General features: G+C 44.1%; 1 protein-coding gene across 1 annotated transcript; it reads right to left on the reverse strand.

Moving 5' to 3' along the window:
* Positions 1-1,432: 1,432 nt before the first annotated feature.
* On the reverse strand, positions 1,433-18,575 carry LOC129701475 (platelet-derived growth factor receptor-like protein). The gene is made up of 6 exons (XM_055642671.1): positions 18,152-18,575; positions 15,046-15,358; positions 9,275-9,426; positions 5,439-5,732; positions 3,738-3,877; positions 1,433-2,720 (listed from the first exon to the last, which is right to left on the reverse strand). Exons 1-6 carry the CDS (start codon positions 18,207-18,209, stop codon positions 2,511-2,513), a joined length of 1,167 nt encoding a protein of 388 aa, XP_055498646.1. The 5' UTR covers positions 18,210-18,575; the 3' UTR covers positions 1,433-2,510.
* Positions 18,576-19,874: the final 1,299 nt, after the last annotated feature.

Below are 19,874 nucleotides of genomic sequence, written 5' to 3' on the forward strand. Positions count from 1 at the left end.
GGCCTCAGTTCATCTATGAGAGGCCTGACCGCACCCCCTACTTTCTCCTTCAGCAGAAATCACTCTATATCTCCTGCTCTTCCCATTCCATCTCACCCATCTTTTTCCTATGTGTTGCCGCTTTCTCCTGCAACCACAGCACCTATCCACCACCCAGGGACCATGCATTGAGTTACTCTTTTGTTGCACTTTGTCTTTTACTCAAGGTTCCAGTATCTGTAGCTCCTTGTTTCTCCATGCACAATTAAAGTAGGAAGGAACTGCAGATGTTGGTTTACATCGAAGAGTGACACAAAATGCTGGAGTAACTCAGCGGGACAGGCAGCATCTCTGGAGAGAAGGAATGGATGACATTTTGGGTTGAGACCCTTCTTCTGACTGAAGAAGGGTCTCGACCTGAAATGTCACCTATTAAAACATCTCCCCCTGCAGTCCCACTAGTGTAGTCTGCAACTTGCTCTGTGCAGCAGCGTTCTCAGTAGATGGAGCGCCCTCTGCTGGGCATTACCTCCCTCTGCAATTGCTCATTTTATTCATCCCTCAGACTTTGATTCCCACTCCCATCATTTGTGTGAGCACAGTAATGCTGTCTCCACCCGCCAAATCTTGTGTGACCTAGAAGACATCGTGGCGCAGCGGTAGAGTTGCTGCCTTACAGTGGCAGAGAATCTGGTTTGATCCTGATCACGGATGTTGTCTGTACGATGTTTGTACGTTCTCCTTGTGACTATATGTGTTTTCTCCCAGTGCTCCGGTTTCTTCCCCCATTCCAAAGACGTGCAGGTTTGTTGGCTAATGACTTCTGTAAATTGTCCTTGGTATGTAGGATAGAACTTGTATACAGGTGCTCATTGGTCAGTTCAGACTCGGTGGGCAGAAGGGCCTGTTTCCAAGCTGTATCTCTCAAGTAAACTAAGGAGCGTAGATTTGAACCAGCATGTACATGTCCTCTAGACGTGCTGCCTGACCCACTGGGTTACTCCGGCAGTTTGTGGGATTTTTTTCAAAACCAGCATCTGCAGTTCCTTCTTTAGATTTAGATTTTGGTTTATTATTGTCACTAGTTTTGCTCTGTTTTGCATGCCATTCAATCAAATCATTTAATACTGTGCATTATTACAATCAAGCCAAACAAGTGCAAATGGCAGAGCAAAGAGAAAGATATAGTGCAGAATATAGTTCTCAGCATTGTGGTGCATCAGCTCCACAAAGTCCAATGTCCGCAATGAACTGGAGTGTATCCGACAGGACCTTAGCAGATAGAAGGACCGTTTAGAAACCTGAAAACTGAAGGGAAGAAGCTGTTCCTGAGTCTGGTAGTGCATGTAGCGGCAGATTTTTCAAATCTTTCAGGAAATTAACTCCCTAGCCACTAACTGGGTGAGACAGGATAAGGGGAATATCTTTGGTACGCATGCAACTGCCTCAGAAACCTTCAGAGCTTCTCCTTTCATAAAGCTTCAGCACACAGTCTTTTAATGAATATTTTCTTTATTGTAGATATAAAACAGTAAGATACAGCCAAGGTTTTTCTGACTTGTTCCGGCAATCTTCATCGAACTCCAGCTCATTACTTCAGATACTAGAAAACTCCTCGTGTCTCCATGCTTCACATGATCTTAACATGTGGCTTGACATGCTCGACATGTGGCTTGACATGATCGAAGGAGTAACCTTCTCCCTCTTCACTCCAAAACGAATCTAACCAACTAAACTACCACGCAAGCAGTTAAGCTGCATAAACACGCCCAAAGACACGTCATAAATCCCACCCACATTATAACGGGCAGTCTAAAATTTAAAGGAACATGCCATCCACAATGACACGCAAAACAGGCCAAATGGCCACTACAGTGCACGCTTTCAAACTTCTGTATCTTCTGTCCGATGGGAGTGGGGAGAATAAAGAATGAGGAGGGAAAGGTCTACAATAATATTGGCTGCTTTCTTGAGGCAATGTGAAGTGTAGATGAAGTCTATGCTGGATAGTCTGGTCTGCGTGATAGACTGGGAGTAACTCTGCAATTTCTTGCTGTATGGGTAATGATGTTGCCAAAACATGTTTGTCTTCACATAAATGTCATAAAGGGATGTTACTTCTTCATTAGGAATTGTAGTTGTAGAATCAGTGTCCATATGAAATAATAATAACTGGCTACAAAAACTCACTGCCCCTGATGTCACATTGATCACCATTGCTGGTTTTATTTTACATTTTCATTAAGAGTTAGAATTGTTGTTACCGGTACAAGTGACAACATTATATTACCAAACAGGGATCTTTCCCCTTCAGAGGAGAAGCATTGTCTACTTCTCTTGAAGGCAATCATTGCACAAGCACTCACATACACATTTGTGATGAATGATTAAAATATCTTTTCTGAGACTGAAATATGCAAATGTACAACTAAATACTCTGCAGGGGTTTAAAAATAACTGCAGTTGGTTTCTCCATTTTGCAGTGTAGTTGTCAGTAAACTGAGGAGAAAGTCTTAATCCTGCTCCTCTGCTCATTGTCGACCTGGACCAGTCCGTGGGAGTACGTTGACACGAGTGGAGACTGAGGTCGCCCCCTGCTGGTTCTGAGCGGTACAGGTGTAGAGTCCATCATCAATAGGCCGGGCCTCATCTACCAGCAGCACACTTTGCGATGACTGGACTGCCTGGCCACCAGCATACACTGACTGCTGGCTCTCCACGGTGTAGGTGGGTCTCCCCAGCTGATTACACAAAGAGGGGAATAAAAAGAAACAATAGATAGAATAAAAAAGATGATAATTCCATTTTAAATGCAACATAGTTGTTTACAGCTTTGTAAATACGCATTTCATCTCCATTTCAATGGGAAGTCCATAAATAAGAATAATGATAAAATTAGTTATTACTCTAACACAAAGTGCTGGAGTAATTGGCCTGTCCCACTTGGCCGTCATTTGCGCGTCATGCAGATGGCGCGCGAAGATTTCGTACATCAAAAAATTCTGCGACCGAGCGTCACTGCCTATGTCATCACGCACCATGCGCGTGTAATGAGTACCATGCGCGCATCACGTGCATGTCATGATGCGCACGGTGTGCGTCGTGACACGTAAATGATGTCGAGTAAATTTACTTTACTCAACGGCTCATGCAGCATCACCGAAGAACATGGAGCCTCCTGAGAAAATGGGTCCCGACCCAAAGTGTCGTATAGAAGGATGGGGAAGGACCTCATTGAAGCTTACCCGAATAGTGAAAGGCCTGGATCGAGTGGGTGGAGAGGATGTTTCCACTAGTGCGAGATCTAGGATCAGAGGGCACAGCATGCACTTTTAGAAAGAAGTAGAGGAGGAATTTCTTTAGTCACAGGGTAGAGAATCTGTGGAATTCATTGCCACAGATGGCTGCAGAGGCCAAGTGATTGAGTATTTTTAAGATGGAGATTGACAGATTTGTGATTGGTAAGGGTGTCAGTGGTTATATGGTGAAGGCAGGAGAATGAGGTTGAGGGAGAAAGATAAATCTGCTTTGATTGAATGGTGGAGTAGACTTGATCAGCCGAATGGCCTAATTCTGCTCCTATGAATTATGACCTGATGAACCAATGCCATCAAGGCCATGGCACAGCATGCCACCAAGAGATACACACCCCATGCCCATTTTGATGAGGTCCAAGGCTGAACTTCAAGCTCAGCAGAGGTCCACATGAGAAGTTCTAAGTCAAACGTTTCTAGAGGTCTCGGGGGTCTTAAACGTACCTGCTGGCCAGGGAATTCCCAAGTGAAGTCCACGTCTATGTTAGTTTCCCCAAGAACTGTACAGGTTAAGTTGAAGTTTACACCCGCATGCACAGAGCTGGATGAGGCTTCGATTGTAGCAGCTGGACGTGCAGATGGATCTGAGAGAAAATCAACTATTTAGTTCACCCTCATAGATGTAGTCATATACAGTAAACCCTTGTAATAACCGACCTCTCTATAGTGGCTTTTGGTTACAGCGGACCGAGGCTCCCGTTGCACTGCGCCTGCCCACTTATGCGTTAACGTTACCTGATGAGCTGGCGCCACGTGACATGATTCTGGTTGCGTGGGCGGCATGGAGGCGTCGTGGGTACCGGGCCTAACCCGGGCATAACGTGCGTGGGACTGAGGGGCTCTGTGGCACCCCGGCCTGTGAATTCCTGCTTGTTTAAACCCCCCAATGATGTGTTTCTTCCCTCCTTGCCCCAGGTTAAACATTATCCACCCCCACTCAGTTATTGCAGAGGATCGACAATAATGGTGCTTACAAATTAGAAGCGTTGACTGTCAGTTAAATAATGTAATTATAGTGTTAAATTAATGCCAGTTGTTGGAAAAAGCATATCGATTCGGAATATGAATTGTCATGTATGTTTCTGCTGTATTAAGGCACAAATTAGTATCTGATAGCAAATATTCTGGAATATTGAGTGTTGGATTAATGAGAATTGACTGTATAAACAGCTGAGTGAGCACTGGAATTGTGTCGAATAATGTAGACTACGGATCTAGTGCTGGTCAAGGGGATTGGTATCGGTACCATTTAATGGTCAACATTAACCATCAAGTTATATCAATACCAATCCCATTTGATGGGTTTCTGTGCCTTGTGGCTATGGCTCTGGATATGTACTTGAATGAGCAAGGCACAGGGCGATAGACACAAAGTGCTGGAGTAATTCAGTGGGTCAGGCAGCATCTCTGGAGGAAAAGGACACAAATTGGAGGAACAGCACCTCATATTTTGCTTGAGTAGCTTGCAAACTAGCGGTATGAACATTGAATTCTCTAATTGTAGGTAACTTCTACTAACACTCCCCTCCCCTCTTGCCCACATCCTCCACCTTAGTCACTGAATCAGTTCCACAGTTCACTACATTGCATCCTTCTTGAGATTACACCTTCCCTTGCCAATAATCAGCACTCCACCCCTGCCTGAGAACATTTGTAGTGTAGAAAGGAACTGCAGATGCTGGTATATAACGACGGTAGTCACAAAGTGCTGGAGTAACTCAGCGGTCAGGCAGCATCTCTAGAGAAAATGGATGGGTGACGTTTCGGGTCAGGAACCGTCGTCAGACTATCTATCTGAACATATTTGTTGCCTGCCCTTATTGGCCCTGGTCTTTCGTGCCTCCAGCTCTTCACTCCCCCCCCAACCCCCCCACCCCACCATCTACTAGTTTCTGTCTGAAGAAGGGTCCTGACCCGAAACATCACCTTCCTTCTTCTCCAGAGATGCTGCCTGACCCGCTGAGTTACTCCAGCACTTTGTGTCTATCAGTATCTGCAGTTCTTTGTTTCTATAAGGCATAGGGGATATGGTATAAATGCAAGCAAGTGGTGTTAGTGTAGTTAGACATGATGGTTAGCATAGATATGGTGGGCTGAAGGGCCAGTTTCTATGCTGTATGACTTTTGACTCAATAACGTACTTACAATAGGTAAAAATGAGGAGGTACTTGGTGGAACTCTGCCTTAGCCCCTGATAGCTTGCCACGCAGTATAGTGTGCCGCCAAACAATGGAAGGGCTTTATGGATAACAAATCCTTTCTTCACGTCAAACGTGATTAATTTCCCATCCTCTGGAATCAACTCCGGTGGATATTCCCGATGCAGAGACACTTTGGCAAGAGGATTGGTCACCTGGCACGGCAACCTTGTGGGTCTGTCAGTGCGAAGCTGAATGGCCATGTAGTAATCGTTTGCTGGTACAAACAGCTCACGAGGATCTGTAGGGAACAGAAACATCAGTAACTTAAATCATTTTTAGCACAAAACAAAAAGCTTTTCACTGTACCCACATGGCAATAAACCAAACTCGAACTCGAGTGGTGCTGAATCTCTAAACTAAACTAAACTAAACTAAAATAAAGTATTGCAACTTCATAATGTTTAGACTCATTCAATAATTTAGATCCAATTCAGGCACTCAACCCAATTTTATGCAGAGGGTAGTGGGTGCATGAAACACTGGAGGCAGATTAGATAGTGGTGTTTAAGACATCCTTACATAAGCGCATGGATATGCAGAGAATTGAGGGATACAGATCAGATGCAGGTAGATGAGATGAGTTGATCTTGAAATCATGTTCAACACAGACATTGTGGGCTGAAGGGATCTGTTCCTGTGCTTCACTCTTCTATGTTCTATGAAAGCAATCCAATTTAATTTCACATTAGCCAATTGCAGCTTGTGTGTTGCTGAGGGGCATCAAGCTGGTAGAGCTGTTGCCTCGCAGCGCCAGAGACCCATGTTTAATCCTGTCCGTGTGGGGTGCTGTTTGTGTGGAGTTTGCACGTTTTCTCTGTGACCGCGTGGGTTTCCTGGACGTGCTCTGTTTTCTCTCACATCCCAAAGGCAGGCGAGTTTGCAGGTTAATTGGCCTCTGTAAATCTCCCTAAGTGTGTCGGGGGGAGAATGAGAAAATGGGTTAACAAAAAACTAGTGTGAATATGTGATTGATGGTTGGCATGGATGATGGGCTGAATGGCCTGTCTCCATACTGTACCCCTTTCCATACTGCAATCATTAGAAAGGAATAGACTGTCATGAAACATTCATTGAGAGTAGCTGTTTACTTCTAATTACTATTGTTACATGGTTAATTTGCAAAAATTGAGTGTTTTGGAATGTTACTTTTTTTTAAATTGTTTGATGTTTCTCAGCCATTTCTACACGCCCTTGTGATTTCCACGTGGGAAAGGACCATGGTTTCTTCACCTATTCCTTTTCTCCAGAGATGTTGTCTGACCCGCTGTGTTACTCCAGTATTTTATGTCCATCTTTAGCGAATATGAGGTGGATTGAGTCCAACCCAACCCATCACATCTGCTCAGCTTTACAAATTGGTACGTAACTGGTACTATCAAGAGAACACTGGCTTTAAGTTATGAATGAGTGGAGAAAAGGAGTAGAAATAGTTTTGTTCTTGAGAGTTTTTTTTTTCACACAGAGAGTGGTGAAACTCTGGAACTCTCTGCCACAGAAGGTAGTTGAGGCCAGTTCATTGGCTATATTTAAGAGGGAGTTAGATGTGGCCCTTGTGGCTAAAGGGATCAGGGGGTATGGAGAGAAGGCAGAACGGGATACTGAGTTGGATCCCATGATCTTACTGTATGGCGGTGCAGGCTGATGGCCGATGGCCAGGCACCTAATTTCTATGGTTCTATGTTTCTATGTAACAGGTCTTCCATACTGCAGCCAGAATATTATCCGATTCTTACTGTAAACCACTGATGATCCAGGGACTTTGGTGGCACCAGACGAGCAGATTTTCAAGACTATATCACCCTTTCTCTTATTAAAACACCTCCATGTTTTTTTAAACCGAAGATAGACACAAACGTTTTATTTTTGGATATTCCACAGTAGTCCAATAAACTTTCCAATCCACTGGAGTCCAGGAATAAGGGGTCCCGTTAAGTTTAAAGGGGATGTGGAAATCAGATTTGCTGTATTTAAAGGGAGCACTGGAAACATGGTCTCAGTGACTTTAAAGAGGGTGCAGAAAACAAGACCCCAGTGAGTTTAAAGGGAGCGTGGGAAAGAGAAGCTAATGAGTTTAATGGTGGCATGGAAAACAGATCACTTGTAAGGTAGGAAGCAGGGTCCTGGCGAGTTCAAAGGGAATGTGGATAAACTGGGCCCTGGTGAGTTTAAAGTGAGCCTGGAAACAGGACCCCAAAGAATCTAGGAGCATGAGAAAAAATATTTTGGTGAATTAAAGGAAACACAGGAAAGAGAACAAGACCGCAGGTGCTGTGCCTGGTGTTGTCAGCCCCTTAATGATGTGGTGTGAGCTATTTGCTGAACACTAAGACCCAACCTTCGGATTAGTTTATTTTATTTTATAGATACAGCGTGAAACGGTCCTTCAGCCCACTGAATCCACGCCAACCAGCGAGCACCCCTGCACTATCCTACACACACCAGGGACAATTCACAATATTGCCAAGCCAATTAGCCTACAAACGTACTTCTTTGGAGTGTGAGGGGAAACTGGAGTTCCCGGCGAAAACCCACGCAGGTCACACGGAGAACGTACAAACAAAGTACAGACAGCACCCGTAGTCAAGATCAAACCCGGGCCTCTGGCGCTAAGGCAGCAACTCTACCGCTGCACCACCATGCTGGCCTGGTGATGACTTTGGAATACTGCCAGGTTAAAAAAAATTATCACGGAACTCTAAGGTGAGCACAAGGTGTACTTCTATAATGTGTACAACAACCTACCTATCAAAAGATCCCCTCCCTCACCTGTGTTCATTATCACCACCCATGCTTTGGCCTGCCCACCTCTCCCAGCCGCCTCTCTCGGCCCCACCTGCAATCAGTCGGAAGAAGGGTCCCAACCTGAAACATCACCCATCCACATTCTGCTGCCTGACCTGTTGAGTTACTCCAGCATTTGTGTCTTTCTATGGTAAATTCGCATCTGCAGTTCCGTGTTATTACTTATTTAATTATAAGGCACCTCCAATATGTGGCCGTTTTGAGGAAATCACCCATGACACCAGGCTACTAGGAGACTCTATTAATACCACAGATATTTTGTACAACGAAGGAAGAACATGACCACAGCTCAAGATGATCAGATTCCCTATCAGAATGGAATGAATGCAGCATGGTGACAGAGTTGCTGCCTTACAGCGCCAGAGACCCAGGCTCAATCCCGACTATGTTTGATGTCTGTACAGAGTTTGCACATTCTCCCTGTGACCACGTGGCCTTTCTCCAGGTGCGCCGGTTTCCTTCCACACTCCAAAGACGTACTGGTTTGTAGGGTAGTTAGTTTGCTTTGGTAAGTTGTAAAATTGTCCCTAGTGCATAGGACAATGTTAGTGTACGGGTTGATCACTGATAGGCACAGACTCAGTGGGCCGAAGGACCTGTTTTTTACACTGTATCTCTAAAGTCTTATAGAAATATGTTAATGAAAACATCTCCATTCATTCATCACGATGTGGATCCACAGCATCTTCTGCAGTTACAGCATGCAGTCTGAAGAAGGGTCGCAACCCGAAACATCGCCTGTTTATTCCCTCTACAGATGCTGCCTGAGATGCATTGAGTTCCTCCAGCACTTTGTGATTTGCCCAAGGGTCCCGCGTCTGCAGTTCCTTGTGTCTCTATCACAATGATGTTGCCATCCTGCCATTGCTTTCAGTTACATTTAAGCCATTCTGAAACCTGAGTCTTTACAGTCAAATTCCAGGGGCTAGTTCTGTTTCTGTGCCTACTTTCAGACTAACACCTGAATGTGGTCCCCACCAGTGAAGAAGACATAAGTGCTGCCCGTTTTGGAGTCATCCCTCCTGCAAGTCTCAGCATCACAGTCCAGCGCCCAGCAGCTGTATTCACCGGTATCAGCTCCTGTGCTGTTTGCCACTGTCAGTTGACTAAATCTTCCCCGATGGTTAATGCTGTAAAATAAAAAATAAAGCTTTAAAATATAATTCAAACAAGTATCAGATGACCAAAGCTTAAATTCATCTGTGAATGGAGTTGTACAGTGGCACAGTGATAGAGTTGCTGCCTTACAGTTCCAGAGACCCAGGTTAAATCCTGACTACGGGTGCTGTCTGTGCAGAGTTTGTACGTTCTCCCCGTGACCTCATGGGTTTTCTCCGGGTGCTCCAGTCTCCTCCCACAAGACAGACAGGTTTGTAGGTTAATTTGCTTTGGTAAGAATTTAAATTGTCCCCAGTGTGTAAGATAGTGCTAGTATACGGGGATTGCTAGCCGGTGCGGACTTGGTGGGCTGAAGGGCCTGTTTCTGTGCTTTAGCCCTAAACTAAACTAAATCTAAAACTTCCCTGCATTTGCAGATATTGTTGAAAATTTGTAAACTCTTGCTCTGCTCCCATGAAGCCAAATTGAATCATATGAAGATACACATACTCCCATTTTAACCTCCACTTTATACTAAAGTGTCAAGTGTCCATTCTTTTCGAATTGATGTTAAGCTGAGGTCTCTGTAGACACAAGGAACAACTGATGCTGGTTTACAAAAATATACACAAAGTGCTGGAGTAACTTGGCACGTCAGGAAACGTCTAAAATACATGGTGGTCATGGTAGACATGGATTGGTAACTTTTCAGGTCAGGGCCCTTCTTCTGATTGACTTTTCCAATGAATGATAAAGTTTGCTCAATGCAATCTTAGAGAAGATCAGGAGAGTCCTGGCCAATGCCGGGACCAGAGGGCCTGTTTCCACGCTGTATCTCTAAACTAAATGAAGAAAAAACAAAACAATCTCTTGGAAGCTGACTCTGCCAAAACATTGGTTGTTCTAAGATCAAATTAGCTAAAATTAGTTTCAGGACCCTAGTCCTTATAATTCCAGGAAATAGCATTTGTAGAATTTAAATATATTTATCTTTACTGCTGCAAATATTACGTCAATACTGAAAGACAAACTTTGAAACCCTATTTATTCTATTAATTATGGCGTGCTATGTTTCCCAATTTGATTACTTAAGTAACATTTAGTAAAAAGTGAACAAACATGAATAATAAACATTGAACTCTACCAAATCTAATTTTATTAAATGGTGGCTTGTGTATACAAGTCTCGAACCCACAAAAATCAATCTTTTCATAACCCTTTTAAAAAAACACAACAAAAAAAAAGTTCTTCATTGGTAGTTTGTGCCAAATGCGCTTGTTTATAGAGACTCGCACGGCTTTAAATGATTTTTAACCCACCATGAAATTACACATTTTTTTACTGTAATTTTTGATCATTTACATCTGGATTGCTCCACATGTAATTGATTTAAAATATGATTAAAACTACTTTTGTATCAAACCTATCTTCAGGTGTATTGATCAAATGAGATTGTGTCGATACTTAAATATCACAATGAATACTTTTATAAGCTACTTCATCAATTGTATTTTAACAGCACACACACACACGCTCACACACGCATACACACACGCTTGCACGTGCATACACACACGCTCACACACGCATACACACACACACGCTCACACACGCATACACACACGCTCACACGTGCATACACACACGTTCACACACGCATACACACACACACGCATACACACACACACGCTCACACATGCATACATACACATGCGCACACACAAACATACACACCAAACATGTTTGTATTGATTCATGGCAGATGTTTGTTTTTAGCAATATGCAAAGTGATTGGAAATGAAAAGAAAACACCTGTCAAAATAATTGTAAAATCATGAAAACCTAAAATAGTAAATAGAAATTCTCACAAAAGGATGCAAAGTGCTGAAGGGTCCCGACCCGAAACGTCACCTATCCATGTTCTCCAGAAATGCTGCCTGAGTTACTCCAGCACTTTTGTGTATTTGCCCATTTGTGTATTAACTCATATCCGCGTTCCTTGTTTCTCCATAGAAATTCTCGCCTCTAACTTTACATAAAAAGTAACTAACATGGGCAGAAGAGATCTCATTAAACAATCATTGCAAAGCATTTTTTAAGGGCCTGTCCCACTTAGACGACTTTTCAGCGGACTGCCTGCAACCTTCAAGCTCGCGGCACTCGCCTGAAAAACCACGAACTGGAACGGTTTCTGTCAGAGCGGAACACGCACGCACACGTGCGCACACACACACACACACACACGCACACACGCACACACGCACGCACGCACGCACGCACGCACGCGCACGCGCACACGCACACGCACACGCACACACACACACACACACACACACACACACCCACACACACACACACACACACACACACACACACACACACACACACACACACACACACACACACACACACACACACACTGGAGACACTTTTAAGAAGCCAGACAACTTTTAATAAGCCAGAGATACACAGCTGTGAAGTTTTAACGGGCATTTAACATTACCAGTCAGTTTTCCTTGGTTCTGAAATCTCGTGCTTAGGGTTATTTTCCCCAATGAGCCAATGAAAATGCCCGGACAAGATAAGTCAAGAGAGTTTGATAGGACAATGAAATTCTTGCTTGCTGCAGCACAACATAATATTGTAAGCAAAAATACAGAACAGTTCAGTTCAATATACACATAATTAAGCAGATAAAGTACAATAGGCTGTTACAGTTCAGAGTCTGTTTGTTGGTGAGTTTAATAGCCTGATGTCTGGGGGGGAAGAAGCTGTTCTTGAACCTGGATATAACAGATATCAGGCTCCTGTACCTTCTGCCGATGGTAGTGGAGAGATGAGTGCGTGGCCAGGATGGTGTGGGTACTTGATGATGTTGGCTGCCTTTTTGAAGCAGCGACTGCGATAGATCCCTTCGATGGTGGGGAGGTCAGAGCCGATGATGGACTGGGCGGTGATTACAACTTTCTGCATCCTTTTCTGCTACTGGATGCTCAGGTTGCCGAACCGAGCCACGATGCAACCAGTCAGCATGCTCTCTACTGTGCACCTGTAGAAGTTCGAGAGATTCCTCTTTGACATACCGACTCTCAGTAATCTTCTCAGGAAGTAGAGGCGTTGATGTGCTTTCTTTATAATTGCATCAGTGTGCTGGGACCAGGAAAGATCTTCGGAAATGTGCACGCTCAGGAATTTGAAGTTCTTGACCCTTTCCACCATCGTCCCGTTGATATAAACGGGATTGTGGGCCCTTATCCTACCCTTTTCAATGTCCACGATCAGTTCCTTGGTTTTGCTGGTGTTGAGAGCCAGGTTATTGTGTTGGCACCATTTGGTCAATCGGTCGATCTGATTTCTATACTCTGACTTGTCCCCATCATTGATTCCTCCCACAACAGTGGTGCCGTCGGCGAACTTGATGATGGAGTTTGCACTATGTCATGCTATGCAGTCATGAGTATAGAGTGAGTACAGCAGGAGGCTGAGCACGCAGCCTTGAGGTGCTCCCATGCTGACTGTTATCGAGGATGACACATTTCCACCAATATGGACAGACTGTCGTCTGTGGATGAGGAAGTCTAGGATTCAATTGCAGAGGGATGCGCAGAGACCCAGATCTGAGAGCTTGGTAGCCAGCTTGGTGGGCATGATGGTATTAAATGTCGAGCTGTAGTCAATGAATAACAACCTGGCATATGAGATTTTCTTGTCCAAGTGGTCCAGAGCGGATTGGAGAGGAGAGTCAGTGAGATTGCATCCACCGTTGATCTGTTATGGTGGTAAACGAACTGCAGTGGGTCGAGGTTCTTGTCGAGGTAGGAGTTGATTTGCGCCATAATCAACCTCTCAAAGCAGTTCATCACCACAGACGTTAGTGCCACAGGTCGATAGTCATTGAGGCACGTCACCTTGTTCTTCTTGGGCACCAGTATTATTGATGCCCTTTTAAAGCAGATGGGAACCTCAGACCTCAGAAATGAGAGGTTGAAAATGTTCGTAAAAACTCCAGCCAGTTGGTCCGAACAGGTTTTTAGAACACGACCGGGTATACCATCAGGTCCAGGCGCTTTCGGAGGGTTAACCCCCCTGAAGGATCTTCTGAAGTCGGCCTCTGTCACTGTGACTGAAATACCGTCACGGCGAATGGGGGCTCGGGAAGGCACATCAGTGTTCTCCCTATCAAAGCGTGCGTATAACGCATTGAGCTCGTCAGGGAGTGATGCTTCGATGACAATTAAGCTGCCTCCTGATTTTGCCTTATGATGGCATTTAAGCCCTGTCATAGTTGCCGAACATCCGTCTCACCCTCCAACTTGGAGCAGAAGTCCCTTTTGGCCTTTTTGATGGCCTTACCAAGGTCGTATCTTTGCTAGTCAGCTAAGGAGATTAACTAAAACTACCTACGGCCACCTCGACTACCTACAACGATATGGCGACCCCACTACAACAAAAGTATCGATTTTATCCATGGCGACCAATTTGTGGTTGCAGAACAATTTTCAACACATTGAAAAATTTGCTGCGACCCTACTGAGGCCGCGACTGGTTCCCAGATGTGGGAACTCCTCTCGAACATGACGGAGACTCGCCAGAGACCACCAGCGAACATGTGGCGACCATGCGGCGATCATGAGGCGAGCGCAGAGTCTTCTGCACTCGCCTAAAAAGTCGCCTAAGTGGGACAGGCCCTTAACTGGCTTTGTGAATCTGTTACACCTGGGACGCTGTTTTAAGGAGATTTCAATGTAATTTAAAGCCTATATTAAATATTAAATTGTATTTTTCTCCAGAGTGGTGGATGTTTATTTATGGTTCAAAGTTCCTTCCCCTATTTTGTCTGTGTTGGTATTGTGCTGTGATTAGCTCTTGGCTCTTGAATGCACTCTAGGAAATGCTTGTTAGCACATCACTTGGAAATTAACTATTGGGCATTTTCCAGTGTGTTTGCGTGCAACTGATGAGTCCAGTTCTCGATCACGTTGGAGGTGACAGAGGAGCCTGGAAGTGACGTGTTGGATGCAGAGGCTGGTGGGGTCAGGGGGTGAGGACGGGAGGAACTCAATCATTGATCTGCCTATGGGGGGAGTGGGAGTAAGAGCAGAACTATGGGGCACAGGGGAGATACCGGTGGGAGATCTATCAATAGCAGAAAGGAGGGGGACCATGTTTGATGTGGAGGGGGGACATCTTGGATGTCCTAGAGTGGGGGGCCTCTTTTTGGGGTCTGAGAGGTTGATGATGGTTGATTTGCAAGATGCAGGATGGGTTTAGATTTATCCTGCCCTTCCTCCCTTACAGCTTTCTCCCCCAACCCTCTCACCACCACAATCAGTGTGAAGAAAGGTCCCGACCCAAAACGTCACCTATCCATTTTCTCCAGAGCTGCTGCCTGACCTGTTGAGCCACTCCAGTATTTGTTGTCTATCTTTGGTATAAACCAGCATCTGCAGTTCAGCATCTGCAGTTATGTGGGGCGACAGATTTTTTCGGCTGGCACAAGGTAGCCGGTAGTGCATATCGAGTCCAGTTGTGTATGTGTAATTACGGGGCAGGCACACCGAGGCCTCCCCTTCTTTTGCATTTCGTTGTCTCTGTACCACTGACAATGACAATTAATTGAACATTTCATTTTTTTCATTTCGTGTAAATACCCTGAATCTGCCGTCATTTTACTGAATCTGCCGTCATCATTTTCTTCATCTAGATAAGAGGGGTAGGCCCAGCTAATGTGCTTCCCCTTACAGCGCAGCAGGAGATTCTCTCCAGCAGCAATGACCAAAGTATCGGATGGCTTCTGAAACCTGCCTTGCTGCAGTAACTGGGTCATGATGCTGATTCTTGCAAGCTTCTTAGCCGCCACCTTCTTCACTTTTGGTTTGCTCTTTGGCTTTTTGTTGGTCAGTTTCACTTTCCCGCCAGCATTTTGCTTTTTACTTTTGGTATTTGCATCCTTCTGGCATTCCGCTAAAAAAAGAAACAACTCTATTAGATCAACAATATTAATTTTATTATGAAGCAAATTATTTTGCTTTGTAATCATAAATATTCCATTGAACGTGTGAATGAAAATGTCTTGTTTTGCTGACTCAATGGCTTTCATTATTATTTCGCAATCTACTTACATCAAATGAGGTGAAAATGATACAGTAGAAGTAGTTATTGGCCAAACCTGGCCATTTGATAGAGAAACAAGGAACTGCTGATGCTGGTTTACTGAGGAAAGACACAAAATGCTGGAGTAACTCTGGACAATGTGGCTAGGCAATCTGGTCAGGACCCTCTCCTGGTCCCTTTCTGCAGATTTATAGCAGAGGTGGGAGGGAAGCACGGTGGGTCATCCATTTGATGAATACAAAGTCTCCCAGACCCACGAATAACAGGAATCTTAATTTCATGTGTTCCATGTTGCCATGTTCCATTATCCTATATTCCATCCATTATCCTTCAAACATACCACACTTAAATCACAGAACCATAAAAACATTAAAGCATAGATGTGAACCCTTTCAGCCCATCTGGTCCATGCGGACATTGATTCTTATCAAGTTCAAGTGAGTTTATTGTCATGTGTCTCTGTATAGGACAATGAACTTCTTGCTTTGCTTCACCACCCAGAACATAGTATGCATTTACTACAAAACAGATCAGTGTGTCCATATACCATTGTATAAATATATACACACATGAATAAATAGACTGATAAAGTGCAAATAACAGATAAGGGATTATTAATGATCAGAGTTTTGTCCGAGCCAGGTTTAATAGCCTGATGGCTGTGGGGAAGGAGCTATTCCTGAACCTGGTTGTTGCAGTCTTCAGGCTCCTGTACCTTCCACCTGAAGGTAGCAGGGAGATGAGTGTGTGGCCAGGATGGTGTGGGTCTTTGATGATACTGCCAGCCTTTTTAAGGCAGCGACTGCAATAAATTCCCTTGATGGACGGGAAGGTCAGAGCCGATGATGGACTGGGCAGTGTTTACTAGTTTTTGTAATCTTTTCCTCTCCAGGTTGCTGAACCAAGCCCATTCTGCACTAATCCCATGTGTTTGCATTCGGTCCATAACCCTCTAATCCTTTCCTATCTAAGTACCTGAGTAAATGCCCTCAAAGCATTGTAATAATATCTACCTTAACTGCCACCTCTGCCAACTCATTTCAGATATTCATCTCCCCCTGTGTGAAAACCTTACATCTCAGAATTCCATTAATTTCTCCCCTCTCATCTGAAACCCATGTCCTCTAGTTCTAGGCTCCACCGCCGTTGGAAAAAGATTTGCATTATCTATTCTATCTATGTCTGTTAGAATTTTATCAACCTCTATGAAATCACTCCTCAGTTGCCTATGTTCTTAGAGATGGCCATATTTATATGGAGAGACTGGCTATACTTAATGTGTAGGAAGGAACTGCAAATGCTGGTTTAAACCGAAGATAGACACATAAAGCTGGAGTAACTCAGCAGGACAGGCAGTATCTCTGGAGAGAAAGAGGTCTCGACCCAAAACATCACCCATCCCTTCCCTCCAGAGATGCTGCCTGTCCCGCTGAGTTACTCCAGCTTTTTGTGTCTATCTTTGGCTATTCTCAATCTCTCCTTAGCCCCCCATTCCAGGCAACATCCCAATACATTTTCTGCACTCTCTCTACTGCTAACACATATTTCTATAGTACAGTAATCATAACTGTACACAATAGACTTTAGGGTGGCACAATAGCATAGAAGTGGAGTTGCAGCCTTACAGCACCAGAGACCCAGGTTCGATCCTAACTGCAGGTGCTGTTTATACGGAGTTTGTACGTTCTCCATGGGTTTTCTCTGGCTGCCCTGGTTTCCTGCCACGCCACAAAGACATACGAAAAATAAAACCTGCACATCAGCTCATTTCTATTTGGCTGTTTGTGGAGTTTTGCTGTGTACAAACCGGCTGCAGTGTTTCTTAAATTGCAAGAATGTTAAAAAATCACATGAAAATGACCAAATTGACTGTAAAGTGTTTTGCACGATCCCACAGGTCACAGGTAAAGCTATATAAATGCAAATTGATCATACAATCCCCCCCCCCCCTTGTTTTATAGGGGATATTGTAAGCCAAAGACATCACATAACTGCAAAATCTTTCTTGCCATTAACCGAACATATTTTCTCGCAGTTTGACTGCTAATGAGAAGGAACACATCTAAGGGGATATGCAAAATATTTGATAATGACCCTGGGGAGAGACCTTTTCTATGCCCCAAGCATGCTTACGGTTTGGAATGCACTGCCTGAATGTAGTTCAGATTCATTTGGTGCTTTCGATGATGAATGGAAAAATTCTTGAAAAACGAGGAGTAAAAGCAGTTGGATATGAGAAAGGTGTGGGGTGTGAGAACAGCTGGATTGCATTTCGAAGGTGACGTTGGAGACTTGAAGGACCGATTGGCTTCTTTCTGCCGCCTGTCAGTCTGAGGTATATTCACCCCACAGGTTACAACAACCAGTGTGTGAGTGGAAGCGTCTCCCTTCTGAACTCCAGGACCTGAGGAACTAACTAGTGGTCAGATCACTACTAAATCTCTCGCATCAATTACTTTCTTATTGAGTGCAACAATTATATTCATTAGCCTGCCAAATAAGCTTGATTTTAATCTCCAATTCATTGACCTTTAGGTTACAGGATGTGATTTGAAAATACCATTGGGTGGCTGTATGAAGTTGACAAATGTTTAAATTTTTCTAAATTTTTCTCAATTTCTAACCCCTTACGTTTTTACTCACCAAATTCCAGCAGAAACACACTCAGACAAACCAGCACGAAAACCAGCCCCGGCCTCATTGCGGAAAGTTTCGTTTAAAAGTAAAACAAACGAGGAAGCATTTGCGCTCTGCAGCCAGCGAAACAAATGTGGAAGCAAACTGGAGCGAGTTTCACACCAACTCGATTTTCTTTCAGGAAATCTCGCAGCAGAGAACTGGCGGTGCCAAGGAACTTGCGTTTCCCCAAACGGAATCAAGGAGTCAACTATTTCTCATCTAACAAAGTGCCCTCACAAACGACTGAGATGAAAACCTGATCGAGCTGGCAGTTTAAAAGACAAACTCAATAGAATCCATTCAAAGGCATTCAGCTCTCAATAAACATCCACATTCCTGTCATACTTCCCTTTCCACCAGTACCTACTGAAATCTATTTTAATACTTTGAAAATCCAGCATGAATCCACGTTTTAAGTAGGCATAATTATTTTCCTTCCTTGAAGCCACAGAGGTCAAAAATAAATTTGACCTCTTATGGTTTAACACCGAGCCTGTCGAATTTCATCCTTTAAACCAGAATCATACTTAAGATCACTGAAAGAGCCCTTTATTTAAATGGCATCTTTCATTGTGCAAGGTTCTTTTACACTTGTTGATGTACTCTTTATCAGCACAAAAACAGGCCATTCAGCCCACTTGTCCATGCCGACCAAGAACCCCTTTGTAAGCAAGCCTCATTTACCTGCTTTTGGACGTATCCCTCGAAACCTTTCCTATCCATGTACTAGTCCAAATAACTATTGTACCTGCCTCAACTACTTCCTCTGGCAGTTTGTTCCATTTACTGACCACCTTCTGAGTGAACCTGTTGCCCCTCAGGTTCCTATTAAATCTTTCTCCTCTCACCTTAAACCCATGCCCTCCAATTCTTGATTTCCCTACCCTGGAAAAAGAGCTCAGTGCATTCATTCTTTCTATGCCAATCATTGATACAATGATATGGCACAATGTAGCAGATATGGCACAATGTAGCAGATATGGCACAAACGTGAATTCCATAAACAGTTATCTAGTTACACCCAGACAATCTATTTTTGTGATAGTGGTTTCTTGATTGAAAGATGCAGCATAGAAGCAGGTCCTTTGGGCCACTGACTCCATGCTGACCATCATTCACCCATTCACACAATTTCTATGATCTCCCACTTTTGCACACTAGGGACAATTCACAGCGGCCAATAAACCTACAACACGCACACATCTTTGCAATGTGTGAGGAAACCGAAGCACCTAGAGAAAACTCACGCGCTCACAGGGAGAACGTGCAAACTCCATACAGTCAGAATCTAAGGTCATGGATTTCTGACGACCTGAGGCAGCGGCTCCACCAGCTGCGCCACAGAGCCACAGAGCCACGCTTGGTTGCAGGATAACTAATGGACAATGTACCCCGAATACCTCCCTATTCTAATTTTGTGTACCTCCCTATTCTTCTTCACATCCACCTGTGGTAGCTGACAGGGCTGCAGTTTAACAATCAGCCTAGCTTACAGGAATGAAAGTCCTCCTTTGAATTTTTTAGTCGCTGTAGAAATTACCTTTTAAGAGGGGAAATCTGCTTTCATTGGGTGGCAATAAACATTGGCCATTGTTATAACTATCTCAATACATTCAATATCACTGTCGTAAAGAACTAGCAGGGCTGCCGAGAACAACCTGGCGGAGGTCCGCTGAGAATGAAGGGG

The sequence above is a fragment of the Leucoraja erinacea genome, chromosome 11 (genome assembly GCF_028641065.1).
Source record: "Leucoraja erinacea ecotype New England chromosome 11, Leri_hhj_1, whole genome shotgun sequence".
Taxonomy (NCBI): Eukaryota; Metazoa; Chordata; class Chondrichthyes; order Rajiformes; family Rajidae; genus Leucoraja; species Leucoraja erinaceus.